This window comes from Saccopteryx bilineata, chromosome 3 (genome assembly GCF_036850765.1).
Source record: "Saccopteryx bilineata isolate mSacBil1 chromosome 3, mSacBil1_pri_phased_curated, whole genome shotgun sequence".
Classification (NCBI taxonomy): Eukaryota; Metazoa; Chordata; class Mammalia; order Chiroptera; family Emballonuridae; genus Saccopteryx; species Saccopteryx bilineata.
The window spans coordinates 249,101,184-249,123,517 of NC_089492.1; the positions used below are offsets into that span (position 1 = coordinate 249,101,184).

Sequence of the window (22,334 nt, forward strand, 5' to 3'; positions counted from 1 at the left end):
AAAACATTTTCTATAAAAGTTTTTACAAGTACAACAAACAGCCTCCTAGATCAAACTTCTCCTTCAACAAGAAAGAAGTACAGAAACTTCATAAATACTTCTATATTATTCTGATCATACCTATAGTCTAATCACCTGTAAATGAAATGAAAAGCAAAATGATTAAAGCTTAAGACTAACTATAGTATCTTACCCAATCGGTCACAACATAAATTCATTTCACATCCTGCCATAAAAAAGGTGAAGGAGGAGAGGAGAGAATGAAGCAAACATTTACTTAGTACAACAAGTTATATCCTAAATTGTAGTAGTGCTATCCCCATTTTTCAGGAGAGAAAATTGAGTCTGAAAAGGATTAAGTAATTTGATCATAGTCAACTTAGTAAGAGAAAGTACAAATTGGAAAATTCTAACTTCAAGTTTTCCTTAAGAGAAAAAGAAAGGACAAACTAAATATAACTGTAAGAGAATTAAAGTCTATATTGGATTTAAATAATATATTATCTTTGAAAATCCACTTGTAAATTATCATAGCTTTAACTAACTAAGAAGTTTAAAGCCTGAAAGATAAATGTTTTAAGACCTACGTAAGATATCCATAATTCCATTTTTGGATTATACTTTCTGGGGTAAAAGGGAGCTCTGCTAAAACAGATACAAGAAAACATTAATGAACACTTATTTAAAGTTACATACAATTCAGGAAATTTTTTAAAGAAACGTGAACACTTAGGTGCATTTAACTTAATAGCATAGTGCCTAAGAGTATGGCATTAGAATCAGGTTACCTGAATTTAAATATAATCCCAGAATTTGAATAACTGTATAACCTTGTTTGCCAAGTCTTTGTTTCCTCATCTATAAATTACAGATGATCATTAAAAACTAAAAAAAGAGCTGGCTGTCACCATCATTACTACTAGTACTAATTTCTGCTTAAACTAAGCTTAATTTTCCCCCAAAGCATATAAGCATAGGAGAGGACTATTTCCTTAAAAATCTTTGAATATATCTCCAGCCCAAATCACTGAAACACATATATAGCAATCAAAGGCCATATTTATAATTAAAATAGTAAAAATAAATACCGTAAAATCAGCATCCTTTTCTACTCATCTAATACAGATATATTGTATTTTGTGCTTAGCATATACTCCTTCAATTATTCTTTCCTTTTCATATAACTGTGTAAAGTATTTTTATCACCCCTAAGAACATTTACGTGCCTGACCAGGCGGTGGTGCAGTGAATAGTGTGTCAAACTGGGATGCAGAAGACCCAGGTTTAAAACCCCAAGGTCACTGGCTTGAGCTTGGGCTCATTTGGCTTGAGTGTAGGCTCACCAGCTTGAGCACAGGGTCGCTAGCTTAAGCGTGGGATCAAGACATGACCCCGTGGTAGCTAGTTTGAGCTCAAAGGTCACTGACTTGAGCAGGGGTCATCCACTCTGCTATAGCCCTCTGGACAAAGCACATATGAGAAAGCAAACAATGAATAACTAAGGTACTGCAACAAAGATTGATGCTTCTCATCTCTCTCCTTTCCTGTCTGTCTGTCCCTATCTGTCCCTCTCTCTGTCACAAAAAATAAAAAAGAAGCCCTGGCCGGTTGGCTCAGTGGTAGAGTGTCCGCCTGGCATGCAGGAGTCCCAGATTTAATTCCCGGCCAGGGCACACAGGAGAAGCGCCCATCTGCTTCTCCACCCCTTCCCCTCTCCTTCCTCTCTGTCTCTCTCTTCCCCTCCCGCAGCCAAGGCTCCATTGGAGCAAAGTTGGCCCAGGCTCTGAGGATGGCTCCATGGCCTCTGCCTCAGGTGCTAGAATGGCTCTGGTTGCAACAGAGTGATGTCCCAGATGGGCAGAGCATCGCCTCCTGGTGGGCATGCCGGGTGGATCCCGGTCGGGCGCATGCGGGAGTCTGTCTGACTGCCTCCCCGTTTTTGGCTTTGGAAAAATACAAAATCTAAAAAAAAAAAAGAATTCCTACTCTATTTACCAACACAGCTTTTTCTTAATATTACATTTTTCATTCATATCTTTTTTTTTTTGTATTTTTCTGAAGTTGGAAATGGGGAGGCAGTCAGACAGACTCCCACATGCGCCCGACTGGGATCCACCTGGCACGCCCACCAGGGGGTGATGCTCTGCCCATCCAGGGCGTCGCTCTGTCACAACCAGAGCCACTCTAGCGTCTGGGGCAGAGGCCAAGGAGCCATCCCCAGCGCCCAGGCCATCTTTTGTTCCAATGGAGCCTCGGCTGCGGGAGGGGAAGAGAGAGACAGAGAGGAAGGAGGGGAGGGGGTGGAGAAGCAGATGGGCGCTTCTGCTGTGTGTCCTGGCCGGGAATCGAACCTGGGACTTCCGCATGCCAGGCTGATGCTCTACCATTGAGCCAACCGGCCAGGGCCTCATTCATATCTTTTTTTTTTTTTTTTTATTTATTTATTTATTTTATTTATTCATTTTAGACAGGAGAGGGAGAGACAGAGAGAGAGGAGAGACAGAGAGAGAGAAGGGGGGAGGAGCTGGAAGCATCAACTCCCATATGTGCCTTGACCAGGCAAGCCCAGGGTTTCGAACCGGCAACCTCAGCATTTCCAGGTCGACGCTTTACCCACTGCGCCACCACAGGTCAGGCGCCTCATTCATATCTTTATCATTATATATACTTATTAGATTGTAGTGCTACTATATCAACATAGCTATTTTCTCTACTATACTTGAGTTTCTTATGGGAAGTTATTAGAAATATATATAATTCAGTGTGAACTCCTAACATTTTAAGGTGGTAGGTGATAAGCACTGTATAGAACTAGATAGGATCTTTTTTTTTTTAATTTTATTTATTTATTTATTTTTTACAGAGACAGAGAGTGAGTCAGAGAGAGGGATAGACAGGGACAGACAGACAGGAATGGAGAGAGATGAGAAGCATCAATCATTAGTTTTTCATTGCGCGTTGCAACACCTTAGTTGTTCATTGATTGCTTTCTCATATGTGCCTTGACCGCGGGCCTTCAGCAGACCGAATAACCCCTTGCTGGAGCCAGCGACCTTGGGTTCAAGCTGGTGGGCTTTTTGCTCAAACCAGATGAGCCCGCGTTCAAGCTGGCGACCTCGCAAGCTGGCGACCTCGGGGTCTCGATCCTGGGTCCTCAGCATCCCAGTCCGATGCTCTATCCACTGCGCCACCGCCTGGTCAGGCTAGATAGGATCTTAAGGCTTATGTACACCCCAATAGTTCAAGTAATTTGTTTAAATTCACAAAATAAGTTTACAAATTAGATCCTAGGTCATCTGATTCCTAGTACAGGGCTATTTCCCTCTCTATTAAGGAGTAAATCTGCCTCTATGAAAAGAAATTAATATACTACTTCAGAAATAACAAAAATAATTTTTAAAAACTAAAACATGAGAAGAGCCTGACCAGGTGGTGGCGCAGTGGATAGAGCGTTGGACTGGGATGCGGAGGACCCAGGTTCGAGATCCCGGAGGTCGCCAGCTTGAGCGCGGGCTCATCTGGTTTGAGCAAAGCTCACCAGCTTGGATTTAAGGTCACTGGCTCGAGCAAGGGGTTATTCCTCTGCTGAAGGCCCACGGTCAAGGCACATATGAAAAAGCAATCAATGAACAACTAAGGTGTCGCAATGAAAAACTGATGATTGATGTTTCTCATCTCTCTCTGTTCCTGTCTGTCTGTCCCTATCTATCCCTCTCTCTGACTCTCTCTCTGTCCCTATAAAAAAACAAAAACAAACAAACAAACAAAAAAACCATGAGAAGATGCCCTGGCCAAATAGCTCAGTTGGTTAGAGCATCATCCCAAAGCACAGAGGTTGCTGGTTCGATCCCTGGTCAGGGCACACACAGGAACAGAAACAGATTGATGTTTCTGTCTCTCTCTCTCTCTTTCTTTCTCTTTTTCCTTTCCTCTCTCTCTCTCTCTCTCTAAAAATCAATAAAATACACAGTTAATTTTTTTAAAATCAGAAAATACACAATGCTGTCTAAATACAATAAAAACGAAAATGAAAACTGTCTCGTGGTCTGCATAGAGGAGACAACACTTACCCTGACAATGAAGAGCTCAGCACCAAGCTGTGCAGTTTGTTCTGTAGAAAGCTGAAAGTAAGCAGACAAAGTAAATGTCCAAGAACCCACTGGTGTGAGTTTAATATCGTTCATTGTAACAGACTCCAAAGGTAAGACAAAAAACTCTCTGATCAACCTGGAATTCTGCAATATTGAATGCAGTTTGAATAAGCAGGCTGGCAGAAAGGCTTACTAATGTTTGTGGCTTATTTGGGAAAACCATCCTATAGGGGAAAACACAAATTCAGGTACCTTGGCAGCCAAGATGGAAATGATAGCAACTGCCATCCTTTGCATGTTTTGATCTTCATGGTTGCAGAGCCACTGCATGACAAGCTTGGCTGCTTCAAACCTGAAAACACACAAAGGGTTCCAGAATTATTCCCAGAGGCTCAGGCAGTTTCAGAGCCCCAGAAACTGATATTACAACTTAAGTGGATAAGAAGGAAAGGGAAAATTTCTCTTAATGAATAGAGAATAATTATACTTAGTGTTCTGGAGATGGTACCTCATTATTAATTCTGAAAATACTTTTAAAGAAACAAGAGTCAAAACCATTTGGCATTCAAGTTCTAAAATTATAACATATTCCCATTCTGTAGTGATTTTTATATCGTAATAGTAAGTTCTTTCTGGTTTCCTCACAATTTCTAGCACAATAGGAAGTCATCCATTCACAAACATTTATTGAGCTCCTGCCTTGTGCCACACATTGTTCTTGGTACTAGAGATAGAGAAGTGAATAAAATAAAAATATCTTGACTCTCATAGGGCTTATACTCTATAATAAATCAGATAATAAGTAAAGTATATGGTACGATTAGGTACTGATGACAGGTTCTTTAGGAAAAAAAAAGCAGGGAAAGAGAGAATATGAAACGTTAAAATTTTATGTAGGGTGGCTAGGGAAGGCCTCACTGAAACTGTCAAGGAAGAGCTAGCTGGGTAGAAATCTAGCGGAAAAGTATTCCAGGCAGAGGTAATGAGAAACACAATGACAATGGCGCTGGAGTGAGAGTGCGCCTGAAGGTCTTGAAACACAGCATGGAAGCCAGTGAGGCCAGGACAGAGAGAACAAAGGAAAGAGCAGTACGAAGAAATGAGGTCAGAGGTAACAGGGGAGTCAGGACTTATAATCTTTATTTTTTCCTTCTTTAAGATTTTACTTACTGATTTTACAGACAGAGAAAGGGGAGAGTGGAACAAGAAGTAGTTGCTTCACTCTAGCTGTTTATTGGTTGTTTGTTGTGTGTGCGTTGACAGGGCAAAACCAGGATTTCAAACTGGAGACCTCAGCATTCCAGGTCAGCGCTCTATCTACTGCGCCACCACAGGCAAGTCTTTAATATTCTTAAATTTTATTTTAGGAAAAGAGGGAAGGAGGGAGGGAGGGACAGAGACAGCAACTTAGATCTGTTCCTGTATGTGCCCTGACTAGGGATTGAACCTACAACCTCTGTGCTTTGAGATGATGCTCTAATCAACTGAGCCATCCAGCCAGGGAAGCTAATCTAGTCTCAACAAAAAACTAGTTTTCACTCTGAATGAGATGAAAGCCATGGAGGGATTCTGAGCAGAGATATGACAAGAACTGATTTAAGTTTTTTTGTTGTTGTTGATTTTTAGCAAGAGACAGACAGGGATAGACAGGAAGGGAGAGAGATGCGAAGCATCAATTCTTCATGAGGCACCTTAGTTGTTCATTGATTGCTTTCTAATATGTGCCTTGACCAGGGGGCTCCAGCTGAGCCAATGACCCCTGATCAAGCCAATGACTTTGGGCTACAAGCCAGTGTGTGTGACCTTTAGTCTCAAGCCAGCGACCATGGGTCACATCTATGATCCCATGCTCAAGCCAGCAAGCCTGTGCTCAAGCTGGCAATCTTGGGGTTTCAAACCTGGGTCCTCAGCATCCCAGCCCAACACTCTATCCACTGCACCTCTGCCTGGTCAGGCCTGACTTAGGTGTTGTTTTTTTTTCTTTTTTAGAGAGAGAGAGTCAGAGAGAGGGATAGACAGGGACGGACAGACAGGAACGGAGAAATGAGAAGCATCAATTATTAGTTTTTCATTGCACGTTGCAACACCTTAGTTGTTCATTGATTGCTTTCTCATATGTGCCTTGACCACCGGCCTTCAGCAGACCGAGTAACACCTTGCTCGAGCCAGTGACCTTGGGCTCAAGCTGGTGAGCTTTTTGCTCAAGCCAGATGAGCCCGCGCTCAAGTTGGCGATCTCGGGGTCTTGAACCTGGGTCCTCCGCATCCCTGTCCGATGCTCTATTCACTGCACCACTGCCTGGTCAGGCAGGAGTTGGCCTGTATTATCACCTTCTACTACTTACTAACTTTGGGACCTAGGCAAGTTAGTAAATCTCTTCAAACTTCAAAATTCTCATTTGTAAAATAGTAAGATCTATTCCATAGGCTTGTTGTGAGGATTGAATGATATCATATATCAAGCTTAAGACTTAGTACAAAATTTGACACACACCAAGCTTTTGATAAAGGTTATTTTTACAAGTATTGTTATTGACTTCCTATTCCTTTATTTGTGCAGTTCCTAAAACATAAAACAATCAACTCAACCCGCTCATCTTCAGAGCAATATACCATGGTGTAAAAAGTGGAGGTAGAGGCTCTGAGTCAGTCTGGATTTAAATCTAAAGTCTGCTACTTACTATCTTACCACTTTGAACAAGTTACTAAACTTCTCTCTGCCTCTGTTTCCTTATCTGTAAAATAAAGATTACAAAAGCAATAATTTCACAGAACTCTGTTGTAAGGACTGAAGAGGCGTATGTAAAACACAGTACAGGCCCTGCCAGCTGGTTCAGCGGTAGAGTGTTGGCCCAGCGTGTGGAAGTCCTGGGTTCGATTCCCGATCAGGGTACACAGGAGAAGTGCCCGTCTGCTTCTCCACCCTTCCCCCTCTCCTTCCTCTCTTTCTCTTCCCCTCCCGCAGCCAAGGTTTCAGTGGAGCAAAGTTGGCCTGGGCGCTGAGGATGGCTCCACGGTCTCTGCGGCTCGGGTGCTAGAATGGTTCAGGCTACAACCGAGCAACACCCCAGATGGGCAGAGCATCGCCCCCTGATGGGCATGCCGGGTGGAATCTGGTTGGGCACATGTGGGAGTCTGTCTGACTGCCTCTCTGCTTCTAACTTCGGTAAAATACTAAACAAACAAACAACCAAAAAACACAGCACAGTGCCTGGCATGATCAATGCTTCATACACTTGTTATCTTTATTATCTCAAATGATTACCAATTAGATGGACTCTTTTCCTCTTGTTTGAGGGCCCAATGTATTCTGTCATCTTCCTCTATAAAAATTCATCTTCTATTATACTTATTCATTCGTCCTTCTATCCATTAAACATCTACTTAAGTGCAGACACAAAGAGAGATGAACCAATCACAGTCTCTGACCACAAAGAAGCTCAATTCTAGTAGAGTGCATTGGATATAAAATAAACTAAGTAATCTATATGATATATAGTTATATTTTATCAAACTATTAATTTTAAATAGTAAATGGAACACCTCATTCCTCAGCCATGCCAGATAACAGTGTACTGTTAACAAAATAAAAGTAAATCATAGTAAAACTGCTGCTTGAAGCCCTGCCAGTTGGCTCAGCAGTAGAGTGTTGGCCTGGCATGTGGAAGTCTCAGGTTCGATTCCCAGTCAGGGTACACAGGAGAAGCAACCATCTGCTCCTCCACCCTTCCCCCTCCTTTCTCTCTCTCTCTCTTATCCTCCCATAGCTATAGCTTGAGTAGTTCGAGCAGGTTGGCCCCAGGCACTGAGGATGGCTCCATGGCCTCGCTTCAGGTGCTGAAATGGTTAAGTTGCCAAGCAATGGAGCAGCAGCCTCAGATGGGCAGAGCATCACCCTGAAGGTGGCTTGCTGGTGGATCCTGGCATGCGGGAGTCTGTCTCTGCCTCCCTGCCTACCCACCTCTCACTTAACAAGAAAAGCAAAACAAAACCCTCTGCTGTGCCTGACCTGTGGTGGCGCAGTGGATAAAGCATCGACCTGGAATGCTGAGGTCACTGGTTCAAAACCCTGGGCTTGCCTGGTCGAGGCATACATGAGAGTTGATGCTTCCTTTTCCTCCCTCCCTTCTCTCTATCTTTCTCTCTCTCTAAAAATGAATAAATAAAATCTAAAAAAGAAACCAACCTGCTGTTTGAGAAATATACTTTTCATTAAATAATAACAAAGTATAAATTTATTTTTAAAAATATCATCATTAAAAAATTATACTTTAAAATAGTAAAATGAGGCCCTGGCTGGTTGGCTCAGCAGTATAGCATTGACCTGACATGTGGAAGTCCTGGGTTCGACTCAGGGCACATAGGAAAGATGACCATCTGCTGCTCTCCTCTACCCCTCTCCCTTCGTTTTCTTTCTCTTCCCCTCCTGCAGCCATGGCTCAATTGATTTGAGCACATCGGCCCCAGGCACTGAGAATGACTCCTTTGAACCTTTGCCTCAGGTGCTAAAAATAGCTTGGTTGCAAGTATGGCCCCAGATGGGCAGAGCATTGGCCCCAGATGGGAGTTGCTGGGTGGATCCTTGTTGGGGCACATTTGGCAATCTATCCTTCTATCTCACCTACTCTTACTTGAAAAAAAAAAAGAATAAAATTATCTTTTTAGCTCCCAAATCATAATGTTTAGAAAAGAATTCTTTATATTTAATGCAATCCACTTTTCCTTTAACCTCTGCTTAAAAGTTTCTTCTTAAAAAATTTCTTCTATAGCCTGACCGGGTGGTGGCAGAGTGGATAGATCATCGACCTGTGACACTGAGGACCCAGGTTTGTAACCCTGAAATTGCAAGCATGAGCATGGGGTTGCTGGCTTGAGCAAGAGATCACTGGCTGAGCTGACCACCCATCAAGGCACATATGAGAAGCAATCAATGAACAACTAAAGTGCTGCAACTACGAGTTGATTCTTTTCATCTCTCTGCCTTCCTGTCTGTCCCTGGCAAAAATAAATTAATTCTGTAATTTAATATTAAATAATAAAAATAATAGATATGATACAAAGAAAAGAACATTGGACCTAGAACCAGACGACTTCTAGCCTGAGAGTTACTAGTCACAAAACCATGGGCAAGACATTGAATCTCTATATGCCTCAGTTTCTACAGCCTATATTGTGTGGATATTCTAAAAACTATAATCAATATAAATTCTTAGGCAAAGGGCTAGGAAAGCAGGGGATTATGCTTTCCAATCTGCTATTATGAATGTCAAGGTGTTAAACTAGAAAAAATAGATATAAACATTCTATAAGGCAATACATAATCCCATCCACTGTATACCAGGGATATCCTAACTGGTAAGAAATAACTCAAAACAGATTTCCAAAGTTGTGTTTTATCCCATTTTAAGTTCTAGAATTATCACTTGCCTATTAAATGGAACATCTTGAAGGATCCGGTCACTGCAAAGTGAAAGGAGGCAATTCTTCTGTAACTAAAGAACCAAAGAAAGAAAAAATAAATCCTGAATAAAATATTGCTTTGTTATTTTTTAAACAGGGGTAGCCTCTATTTAAAAAAAAAAAGAAAAGGAGGAAGACTTTCTTTTGATGAAATACCACTTATTTCTTACAACCTTTATTCTGGTCACCTACTGTTGAAAGATTGATTCCCACTGGACCCATATATGTTTACCAGCACATATATTTTCTTTTCCATTAGATGAGAAAAAGGATAATGAATAGGATAGTTCCAGCAATTTCCCTCTGTCTGGTAGGCTTTGGGTGAGTTCTGCTTTGTCTTCTGTCTACCTGGCTTCCAAAGGCCATGAAACACAAGGTTTAAAGTTCATCTAGTTTGAGGGAAGCTGGCTTTAATGATCCACTCACCAATCTGGGCTGCCATTTTTACTTGGTTTTGGACCTCTTGAGTATTTTCTACTAACTTGCCAACTCACTGCTAAATTTTAAGAGTTAAAAATACAATTTAAGAAGTTTTTTGAATATTCATCGAGAGGATAAAAACTAGGTTAAGTAGTCTATCATACTGCTAGAAATAGAAAATCCATGTCTTATTTTTTTTTTTTTTCATGTCTTATCTTTATCCTAATATTTGACAGTGTCTGGCCCAAAACAGATGCTCTAAGACTATTTGCTGAAATTATCATAAACTCAAGATTGAGTTTGAAGATGAGTTTTATATGGCTTGTACTATTTCCCTCAACATTTGGATTTAAATACTATTTAGGCAGGGAAAGCACACTTTAGTTTTCTAATTCTCTGTTGTCCTGTACTTAGTCATACCACAAATTTATTACTTTACAGTTTCCTAAGGCATTTGAATTTCCAGCCTTGGTTTACCAAATTAAACTGTAAGGAGGTAGAAGATGGGTAAGAGACACTAAAAGGATTATTTGAATGGTAATTCCCATATGCTTACCTGCTGGTGATTAGGAAAATGTTCCATGGCTTTGAGCAGCAAATGGGTCACATCAGCCAGAAGTCGAACAGGCATTCCTGCAGCAAGATCCTGCTTCGTTAAGTTAAACACACAGGCACTTGCAGCAAGTTGCACTGGCAAATTCATAGGGTGGTTTCTCATCCCAGTGACCACAAGCTGGAAAAAAAATGAGTTCTCTTAATCTACCTTATAAATCCAAGCCCTCTTCATGTAGCAACATTATTTTGTTGATCTATAATAATTTCTTTCTTTCTTTCTTTTTTTTTTTTTAACAGAGGCAGAGATAGACAGGGACAGACAGACAGGAACGGAGAGAGATGAGAAGCATCAATCATTAGTTTCTCGTTGTGCGTTGCGACTTCTTAGTTGTTCATTGACTGCTTTTTCATATGTGCCTTGACCGTGGGCCTTCAGCAGACCGAGTAACCCCCTGCTGGAGCCAGCGACCTTGGGTCCAAGCCGGTGAGCTTTTTGCTCAAACCAGATGAGTCCGCGCTCAAGCTGGCGACCTTGGGGTCTCGAACCTGGATCCTTCCGCATCCCAGTCCGATGCTCTATCTACTGCGCCACCGCCTGGTCAGGTATCTATAATAATTTCTAAGATGTCTTTAGTATCTTTTTTATCCTCATGTGCAAAGTGCCTAGGACATAGCAGTTATTCACTAGAATTTAGTTTCTGCCTACCTGGTAGAAGTAGGCATCAAGCTGTTCATGTCCAGAGATTTTTCTGTAAGGCTAATGAATCTTTTCAATTCAGATAATTTGTCTTTGTATTTCTAAACCTAGTACAATGCTTGTTATATGCTTAACACTAAATAAATTCTTACTGACTTGAATAGAGTAAAAATAGAGCCAAATTTCATTTTTAGATGAGATTGGGCACGTTCAGGGTGGTATGGCAATAGACTAAACACTTCTTTTTTCTAATTTTTACTTTTATTAGCATTTATTTTATGCTGACTTTACCCCTGGGCCATAGTTTTTGTTTCTTCAGTTTCTTCTGGGATGTCTTTTTCTTTCATGCAACCTTCTCTTCTGGTTTAGGGACAATCTGCTCTTTTTTCAGTAAGGATCACCTCAATGTGGCAGGTGGCCCTTACTCATATATGGGCTAATCTGCCCCAAGCTCTGTAAATTCTGTGCTGTATTTTAGGAACTTTGTTCACCTGGATGTGTTCAATAACCAGAGACTCCACATCTAAACGCTGAAGTTCAACATTAGTCTCTGCATTTTTAAGCACATGCAGCAAAAATCCAGCACTTTTTTTTTCTCCTGTGGCAGAGACAAAGAGAGTCAGAGAGAGGGAGAGATAGGGACAGACAGACAGGAAGGGAGAGAGATGAAAAACATCAATTCTTCTTTGCAGTTCCTTAGTTGTTCATTGATTGATTTCTCTCTTTTTTTTTTTTTTTCATTTTTCTGAAGCTGGAAACGGGGAGAGACAGTCAGACAGACTCCCGCATGCGCCCGACCGGGATCCACCTGGCACGCCCACCAGGGGCGAGGCTCTGCCCACCAGGGGGCAATGCTCTGTCCATCCTGGGCGTCGCCATGTTGCGACCAGAGCCACTCTAGCGCCTGAGGCAGAGGCCACAGAGCCATCCCCAGCGCCCGGGCCATCTTTGCTCCAATGGAGCCTTGGCTGCGGGAGGGGAAGAGAGAGACAGACAGGAAAGCGAGGCAGAGGGGTGGAGAAGCAAATGGGCGCCTCTCCTGTGTGCCCTGGCCGGGAATCGAACCCGGGTCCTCCGCACGCTAGGCCGACGCTCTACCGCTGAGCCAACAGGCCAGGGCCGATTGATATCTCATATGTGCCTTGACCCAGGAGGCTACAGCAAACCAAGTTACCCCTTGCTCGAGCCAGCAACCTAGGGCTCAAGCTTGTGAGCCTTGCTCAAACCCGATGAGCCTGTGCTCAAGCTGGCGACCTTGGGATCTCAAACCTGGGTCCTCCGCATCCCAGTCCGACACTCTATCCGCTGCACCACAGCCTGGTCAGGCTCCAGCACTCTTTTTATTTATTTATTTTTAATTCAGCATTCTTTCTCTCTCTTTTTTCCCCCCTCTTCTTTTCCAAGTGAGAGAAGGGGAGATAGAGAGACAGACTCCCACATGCACCCAGACCAGAATCCACCCAGCAACCCTCATCTGGGAGTGATACTCTGCCCATCTGGGGCGGTGTTCATATTTTTAGTGCCTAAGGCAGAAGCTCCACAGAGTCATCCTCAACACCAGGCAATGGGCTCAAACTAATTGAGCCATGGCTGTGGAGGGGGAGGGAAGGAAGGAGAAGGGAAGAGAAGCAGATGGTCACGTTTCCTGTGAGCCCTGACCGGGAATCGAACCCGGGACATCCTCATACCAGGCTGACACTCTACCACTGAGCCAACTGACCACGGCCAAAATTCAGCATTCATTTTGGGCTACTGACCCCATATCCTCCCCTACTGTTTGGCCTGGGCACACTTACCAACTCCACCATTTCACTGGCAAAATAGCACAAATTGCTTCTGTCAAGTTACATCCTTCAGATACTTGGTGGCTTTTCAAATATGCATACCTTTGATGGCCTGGGCAGTTTCACAACTGTTCTTGAAGTGAACACCCTTTGATTTGCATGATTTTGTGGGGTTTTCTGGGTTGAGTGAATAGCGAATCATTGAGGTCACTTCAGGACACTTACAGAAAGTAAGTAGTATTCCAGACTTCTGGTGGACAAAGACCACATCCTAAGCAATTAACAAAATTAAAAATCTTCCTGTCTTACTTCAAAACAGTCTTAAAAAACTGTCTTTGTTAAAATAACATGGATTAGTCATGAAAACATAGAGGGTTCATATATGGCACAAAAAAGTGCTTGTGAAATTCCATTATTGTATTCTAGAAAGAGCCTATATGGAAGCAAACAGGGCATACTGCAGTGTTCTGATTCCAGTCACATACTTCCATTTCCTACTACAACTGGTGAAAAAATATCACACTGGTCACTGGTTTTGGGTTGTTAAATATAATCTGGAAGGCATTTATATTGCTTAATGAGACTACTATAAAACTTCAATAACATTATATAACTATCTTCTCTCTTTCTCATTTACTACTAATAACTGAAATCACACATTATCAATCATATTACAAAAAAAAGTCAAAGACTAAATACAAATTTTCACCAGTCTTCTTTACAAAACCATCATCTATCCAGGTACATAATTAAAAACTTTCATATCCAGTTTCTTACTCTTACCTTTAAAATTTCTGGCTTTGTTTTTTCCATCACATGTGTCAGGCTGAAAAGGTGAAACAGAGCTTCCCGGACAAAGAACGCCCGTTCACTATACCTCTTCAGTGCTTCTGCAATCTGTGTTTCATTGGCTTCTCCAGATACCTTTGAACATAGCCAGAAAATTAGCTTTTAGGATTCTTTTCAACCCTCTAATTTTTTTTTCAACCCTCTAACTTTCTATAGCCAAACATCATTTGTGTCCCTGGCTAAGTGGCTCAGTTGGTTAGAGTATCATCCCAATACATGAAAGCTGCGGGGAATCCAGGTCAGGGCATACACAAGAATCAACCAATGAATGCATAAAAGTAAGTGGAATAACAAACGATGCTTCTTTCTCTCTCCCTCCCCTCCTTCCTCTCTCTCTCTAAAAATCAATTAAAAAATCACTTGTATGGATGGCATCCAGGATAGCTACATAAGGCTTAAAACAAATCAGAATAATAATTTTCCAACCCATCCAGAACAGCCATCCTATGAAGGTGCACATATGCTAAAGAGAACTATATATTAGATAGGCTCAGACCCTACTATAAACCTATGGGCAAAATTGTCAACACTGTACCTAAAATAAATCTCAAGTCATTTAACACTATTTATAAGGTCTTGCCTTGGGATTAGACTTTAACTGCCTCTTTAGATAACCCTCTCCCTCAACATAAAATGTTATAGCCATATTGGCTTTTTCCTGATATTTCAAAAAGCCAACCTCTTTCCCAACATAAGGCCATCATATATAATATCCTCTGACTGAAATCTTTCTCTCTTTGACTAATTGCTCAATCTTCCCAATTCAAGATAAATGATACTTCTTTAGAGAGGCCTTCTCTGACTCACCAATCTAAACCAGGTTCCAAAAACTAACTCCTTCATAGCTATTATAATCCCCCCAACTAGACTGACCCATTAACCACTGTATCCCAACAACTAGCATTATGTGTGCCTCACCATAAGCACTCAGTAAGTGTTCATCATGTAAATGCATTATTTAATTTCTTCAGATTTATCAAGCTTCCATTCAGAATCAAGAAGTTCTGTTCAAAATTATGTCCATCTAGGAATTTCCCATTTATACAGGTTAATACACTTAAAACTTAAAACTATGGTTCATGTATTATTGGGTAACCAAATGTACATAACAAGAAGTGGCTCTTTATAAAAGTAATCAAACTAATAAGTAAAAAAGAAATTATTAAAATAGCACCATGATCCCCAATGAATTAATGAAACTAGGTATTAGGAATCAACAACTACTAACATCACAGAAATAAAACAGCCAGACATATTGTTTGGCTGTTAATTAAACACTCAACACCTTAAGGGTCCTGCCAAAGGTATCAAATATGAGTATGATTAAGTCTCAAATTTCAGAAAATTCAAAGACAGGGAAATATGCATCAAGAGTATACAATGGAGGCCTGACCAGGCAGTGGCTAAGTAGATAGGCCAATGGTTCTCAAACTTTTTGAAGTCGGGGCGCATTTAAAATCCTATAAATAATTATAGGCACACTATATACAAGTTTCTGAGAAATACGTTATAATAATTAAGTCAAATATTAAAGAAAAAATATAAAGTCCAAGCGTGCTTTTATGGTAATTAAATGAAATAAATACAAAATTAAATTTATTCTGACATTAAAAAATTTTTGTTACATTTTTTGAGTTATGCTTTTTAGAATTCGTAAAAAAGAGGGGTTAAAGATTTTTTAAAAGACAAAAAAGTTATCTTTTTACATATATAGATACATTCTTAGTAAGATTTAGTAAATTCTGTAGGTCCCAACTTGAATGTGTTTTTTCATTCTTGTGTTTATGAGAAACGTGAGCCTGATGAGTCCTAGCGATTTCTTCCATGTTTGGGCATATATTTGAAAGGCAAACTCTCATTTCCTTATCAATACATTGAATAATTCCTCTCTTTTTACTCTTGTGTTGAGTGCTGAAAACCCTCACATCATACATATCATCTTAACTTTACACCAAACAAAGGATAGAAGAAACTTGCTTCCAGTCTTTCTGGAGAACATAGGGGGTAGTGTAAACAATCCAGCACCACAGCTTAACAGCCTTTTGCAACCTAATCAGGCAAGTGAGGTAGGGGGTTGGGCAGACAGTCAGCTGACAGCCAATTCCCTACACCTCTGCTCCCCAAAATCTAAACTCCAAAAACCCTGTTGGTTTTTGGTCCCCAACAGGCACATATTTCTCTATAATATCATAGGGCACACCTGGAAATCTTCTAGGGTGCACCAGTACACCCTGGCGCACATTTTGAGAACCATGGGATAGGCCATCGGCCTGAAATACTGAGGACCCAAGTTCAAAACTCGAGGTCACCAGCTTGAGCACCGGCTTATCTGGCTTGAGTGAGGGGTCACCAGCTTGAGTGTAGGCTCACCAGCTTGAGTGTAGGATCATAGACATGATCTCATGGTTGCTGACTTAAGGCCAAAGGTCAAAGGTTTAAAGCCCAAGGTCACTGGCTTAAGCAAGGGGTCACTGGCTCAGCTGGAGCCCCCTGGTCAAGGTACATATGAGAAAGCAATCAATGAATAACTAAGGTGCTACAACTACAAGCTGATGCTTCTCAACTCTATCCCTTCCTGTCTCCCCCTCCCCCAAATAATAAAAATAAAAGATACTCAAAAGACATAATTCTGAAAAATGGGCAAGATTAACTAAGTGCCTATAAATTAACAGTTGGGTCATAAAAGTATATAAAAAAAAAGCAAGGACATGATTATTATTAAAGTCAGAATAGAGGTTACTTTTGTGCGGAAGAAGGGAGTTGTAATCAGGATTGGACACATGGAAGAGCTTCAGGGTAGCTGACCAAGTTCTACTTATTAACCCGAGTAATGGTCTCAAATGCGTTCACCTTATTTTCACTCACTAAACTATACATTTGTTATTTATGGTCTTTGTATCTGTCTTATTTTATAATAAGGTTTAAATAAAAAAAAACCCTGTCATTTGGAGAGATATAATCTCATTAAGTTGGAAAAATGAGTTCTTTTTGGCAGTAGCATTAAACAAGGTGACACAGAAATAAATACTTGAAAAATACATTACTCAGCAACTAGGTTTTATATGAACGTACAGTATTCAGGTTGGAATATGCAGCTTTGAAGAAATAAAGGGCTGCATTATAACAGACACTTCAACCACTGATATGATATGCTACAAGCTACAAGGTCTAATATAAACTGACTATAGTACAGATGTATGCCAAGTGACACAAGGGCATATATACTAAGTGAGCATTTAAAAAAAAAAAATTTTTAATTTATTCATTTTAGAAAGGAGAGAGAGAGAGAGAGAGAGAGAGAGAGAGAGAGAGAGAGAGAGAAGGTGGGGGGAGAAGCAGGAAGCATCAACTCCCATATGTGCCTTGACCAGGCAAGCCCAGGGTTTCAAACCGGCGACCTCAGCATTTCCAGGTTGATGCTTTATCCACTGCGCCACCACAGGTCAGGCCTAAGTGAGCATTTTTAAGATTGCAGAATTTGCCTGACCTGTGGTAGTGCAGTGGATAATGCGTCGACCTGGAATGCTGAGGTCGCCGGTTCGAAACCTGGGCTTGCCTGGTCAAGGCACATATGGGAGTTGATGCTTCCCGCTCCTCCCCCTTTCTCTCTCTCTTTCTCTTTCCTCTCTCTAAAATAAATAAAAACTATTTAAAAAAAAGATTGCAGAATTAACAATGTTACTTCTTTACAAAGTTTTTTTAAAACTATTTACTTATACATATATACACATTGGTCATAACTATTTATTCACATATATTAGCAGTAATTGAATACAAATTTTTTTTCCAGGTGTTCATTTTTTTATTTTTTTTTAGTGAGAGAGAGAGAAGGGAGAGGGACAGACAGACAGAAAGGGAGAGAGATGAGAAGCATCACTCGTTGTTGTGGCACTTTAGTTGTTCATTGATTGTTTTTCATATGTGCCTTGGTCAGGGGGCTCCAGCTGACCCAGTGACCTTGGGCTTCAAGCCTTTAACCTTTGGCCTCAAGCCAGTGACCATGGGGTCATGTTTATGATCCCATTCTCAAGTTGGTGACACTACACTCAAGCCAACGACCTTGGGTTCAAGCTGGTGAGCTATGCTCAAACCAGATGAGCCTATGCTCAAGCCGGCAACCTCAGGGTTTCGAACTTGGGTCCTCTGCATCCCAGTCCGACACTCTTTCCACTGCCCCACTGCCTGGTCTGGAGCACTTTGTATATCTTTATAATAGCATCTCATACTGGATTAAAGCTATTTTTAAATTTGTCTGACTCCTTCCACTACACTAGAATCCCTCAAGAGCAGGGGCACTAACTCAGACATTTTTAAAAAGTACTTGGTAAATGTTGTTTTGGAATGGATCAACTCCTCTGCTTAAAAAACTTGTATAGCCTGACCAGGTGGTGGCGCAGTGGATAGAGTGTCGGACTGGGATGCGGAAGGACCCAGGTTCGAGACCCCGAGGTCACCAGCTTGAGCGCGGGCTCATCTGGCTTGAGCAAAGAGCTCACCAGCTTGGACCCAAGGTCGCTGGCTCCAGCAGGGGGTTACTCGGTCTGCTGAAGGCCCACGGTTAAGGCACATGTGAGAAAGCAATCAATGAACAACTAAGAAGTCGCAACACGCAAAGAGAAACTGATGATTGATGCTTCTCATCTCTCTCCGTTCCTGTCTGTCTGTCCCTGTCTATCTCTGCCTCTGTAAAAAAAAAACAAAAAAAACTTGTATATACCTTCACTGGATATTAATTACTACAGTTCAACATAAGAGTCTTAGTTCAAGAGAGATGGCTGAGAGATTAAATTTGGAAGTAATTAGCATATAAATTTAAGGACCAAAGCATGGAACACTCCAACATTTAGAAGCCTGTGAGATGGAGAGTGGTAAGAAAGGTAGAATAAAAATAAAAAAAAAAAGAAAGAAAGAAAGAAAGAAAGAAAAGAAAAGAAAAGAAAAGAAAAGAAAAGGTAGGATAAAAACAAGACAAGTGTGATATCCTAGAAGCTAAATGAAAAGAATATTTCAAGAAGGACAAGATCAACTGTGTCTTATGCCACTTTAGATCAAATAAGATAAAGACTGAGAACTAATATTGGGTTTAGGACCTTTCCAGTGATTATAATAGGAACCACAGCTTGGTAGATAACCTCAGAGTTTGAGAATGAGGTAGCTCACAAACTTAAGAATTCTAGTTGTAGAGAGGTAGAATGTTCAGGAAATGGATGATGACAAAAGAGCAAATTGAATGGGGAAACAGCCATGACAGAGTTGGAAATTCTATGGTAAAATAAAACCCCTTTAGGTTGGGACTAGAAATTGAAAGAAAAGGAAAGAACTAAGATACTCAGAGACAATAACAGTTAGTGGAAAAGACACATACTTTTGAATCAGATAGTCCAAGGGTACAGGGGTAGGCTCTAGTATCATCTGGTTGTGACCCTTGAGAAAAACTCAAGGGTCTTGAGTTTTTTTCATTTAGTCAAGAAACCAAAATAAGAAATACTGTACAGTATATATAAAAAGGCAGCCCTGGCCAGATATCTCAGTTGGCTAGAGCATTATCCCAAAGTGCAGAGGTTGCCAGTTCCATTCCTAGTCAGGATACATACAGGAACAGATCCATGTTCCTGTCTCTCTCTCGCTTTTTCTCTTCCTATCTCTAAAATCAATAAAGTAAACATTTTCTTAAATGCAAAAAAAAAAAAAGAGTACCTGTTCATTCAGAGAACCATATATATAATGTCTTATAAAGAATACTAGAGAGTCACACTATTTTTTGCATCCTTTAGTCTGACCTAACAAACTCAGGAATGTGAAGCCAAAAAAGTCTATCTAAATTTATGTAAAGCATTACAACACTAAGACAACCATTTCAGACAAACTTTTTTTATCAACTTCGCTAAGTTAGACAATTCTAAAAGAGGATACATGGCAATCTCAGTTCCCCTTCCTTAACATGACTTAATTATTTTTCAGTTTTCTTTTTTTTATTTTATTTTATTTTATTTTATTTTATTCATTTTAGAGAGGAGAGAGAGATAGAGAGAGAGAAGGGGGGAGGAGCTGGAAGCATCAACTCCCATATGTGCCTCGGCCAGACAAACCCAGGGTTTCGAACCGGCGACCTCAGCATTTCCAGGTCGACGCTTTATCCACTGCGCCACCACAGGTCAGGCCATTTTTCAGTTTTCAAATCAGTACTCAAATAATTTAAAAGGAACATCAACCTTTGTATATAACCGAATAAAGGGCAAAGATCCAATAATCTTTATTTTAAAAGATATTTTAAAACAATGATTCTCAACTTTGTATATTATTATTATTATTATTATTATTATTATTTTTCTGTATTTTTCTGAAGCCGGAAACAGGGAGAGACAGTCAGACAGACTTCCGCATGTGCCCGACCGGGATCCACCCAGCACGCCCACCAGGGGGCGATGCTCTGCCCACCAGGGTGCGATGCTCTGCCCCTCCGGGGCATTGCTCTGTTGCGACCAGAGTCACTCTAGCGCCTGGGGCAGAGGCCAAGGAGCCATCCCCAGCGCCCGGGCCATCTTTGCTCCAATGGAGCCTCAGCTGTGGGAGGGGAAGAGAGAGACAGAGAGGAAGGAGAGGGGGAGGGGTGGAGAAGCAGATGGGCGCCTCTCCTGTGTGCCCTGGCCGGAAATCGAACCTGGGACCCCTTGCACGCCAGGCCAACGCTCTTTCACTGAGCCAACCGGCCAGGGCCTAGGATCACAACTTTTATAGGATCTTTTACCTTGGGATTATTTAGCTCGATATATGAGGGACATATTCCTTTCATCCTTCAGGATTCAGGTCAGGGTCTTTCTTTCTCTTTAATTTTTACAATTCTTTAGTATTTGAACCAGGGCTTTTTTCCCCTTTGATTTTTACAATTATTAACTATCTGACCTATTTGTTAGGCAGTAATGTTAGCAAGTAATATTAAAAGAGTAATTTACATTTTTGTGTTTCCTTGAACATTAAAAAGCTATGCACTAGAAATCTAGCTTGTTCCATAACAAGTTGTTGAGTAAGTTCCTCATACCTGTTGCCCTGCACCTGACTTATGTGATGTTGCCAAATCTGGCCCTGGCACCTACTTCTCCAACTTCAATTCATCACACTGTGACTTTGTACTATTGAGCTCTAGCCACAGCGGCCTTCCTTTAGTTCCTTGGATGTACTATATGCTCCTTCCTACCACACATCTTTTGCATATATTATTCTCTTTACCAAGTGAGAATATGTTCTTTTTTTTTTTTTTTTTCATTTTTCTGAAGCTGGAAACAGGGAGAGACCGTCAGACAGACTTCCACATGCGCCCGACCGGGATCCACCTGGCACGCCCACCATGGGGTGATGCTCTGCCCACCAGGGTGCGATGCTCTGCCCATCCTGGGCATCGCCATGTTGCGACCAGAGCCACTCTAGCGCCTGAGGCAGAGGCCACAGAGCCATCCCCAGCGCCTGGGCCATTTTGCTCCAATGGAGCCTCGGCTGCGGGAGGGGAAAAGAGAGACAGAGAGGAAAGCGCGGCGGAGGTGTGGAGAAGCAAATGGGCGCTTCTCCTGTGTGCCCTGGCCAGGAATCGAACCCAGGTCCTCCGCACACTAGGCCGACGCTCTACCGCTGAGCCAACCGGCCAGGGCCGAGAATATGTTCTTTACTAGGCTACTTGCCCTTAAGATCTTCAGTCATTTATCAATTCCTCAGAGAAGGCTTAACTAAGTCAATTCTCTCTGTTAAACATTCTTATATATAGTAATGTATTGCACTATATAATTTTTTTTTGTGTGTGTGGCAGAGACAGAGTCAGAGAGAGAGACAGATAGGGACAGACAGGAAGGGAGAGAGATGAGAAACATCAATTCTTCGTTGCGGCTCCTTAGTTGTTCATTGATTGTTTTCTCATATGTGCCTTGACTAGGGGGCTTCAGCAGACCGAGTAACCCTTGCTTGAGTCAGTGGCTTTGGGCTCAAGCTGGTTAGGCTTGCTCAAACCAGATGAGCCGGCGCTCAAGCTGGTGACCTTGGGGTCTTGAACCTGGGCCCTCCACATCCCAGTCCGACGCTCTATTCACTGTGCCACCGTCTGGTCAGGCAGCACTATATAATTTAAAGCATTTATGTGTGTGTTTATGTATATATAATATATAAAATATATTTGCATATAATATAAATATTTAAAGTGTACATGCATGAGTGTGCACACAGTATATAATTTTTAAAAAAGATTTTATTTATTGATTTTATAGAGTGAAGAGGAGATGAGAAAAAAGTATCATCTCATAGTTGCTTCACTTTAGTTGTTTGTTGATTGCTTATTGTATGTGTCTTGACAGGACAAACCTAGGGTTTCAAACCAGCGACCCCGACATTCCAGGTCAACGTTTTATCCCCTGCACCACCACAGGCCAGGCACAGTATATAATATTTGATTGTCGGACTCACTCACTGACGTACAAGCTCCATGAAGGCAAGATTA

The 22,334-nt window shown here is 41.3% G+C and overlaps 1 protein-coding gene across 1 annotated transcript in view; it reads right to left on the bottom strand.

The window, feature by feature from the left end:
* ZYG11B (zyg-11 family member B, cell cycle regulator) overlaps positions 1-22,334 on the bottom strand; it is a 91,026-nt gene that overhangs the window by 15,894 nt on the left and 52,798 nt on the right. Inside the window, exons 4-8 of the mRNA XM_066269176.1 lie at positions 13,790-13,930; positions 10,527-10,703; positions 9,518-9,582; positions 4,344-4,443; positions 4,071-4,121 (exon numbers count right to left, since the gene is read on the bottom strand). Of these exons, the coding sequence (XP_066125273.1) occupies positions 4,071-4,121; positions 4,344-4,443; positions 9,518-9,582; positions 10,527-10,703; positions 13,790-13,930 (534 nt within the window). The remainder of the gene's footprint in view (positions 1-4,070; positions 4,122-4,343; positions 4,444-9,517; positions 9,583-10,526; positions 10,704-13,789; positions 13,931-22,334) is intronic.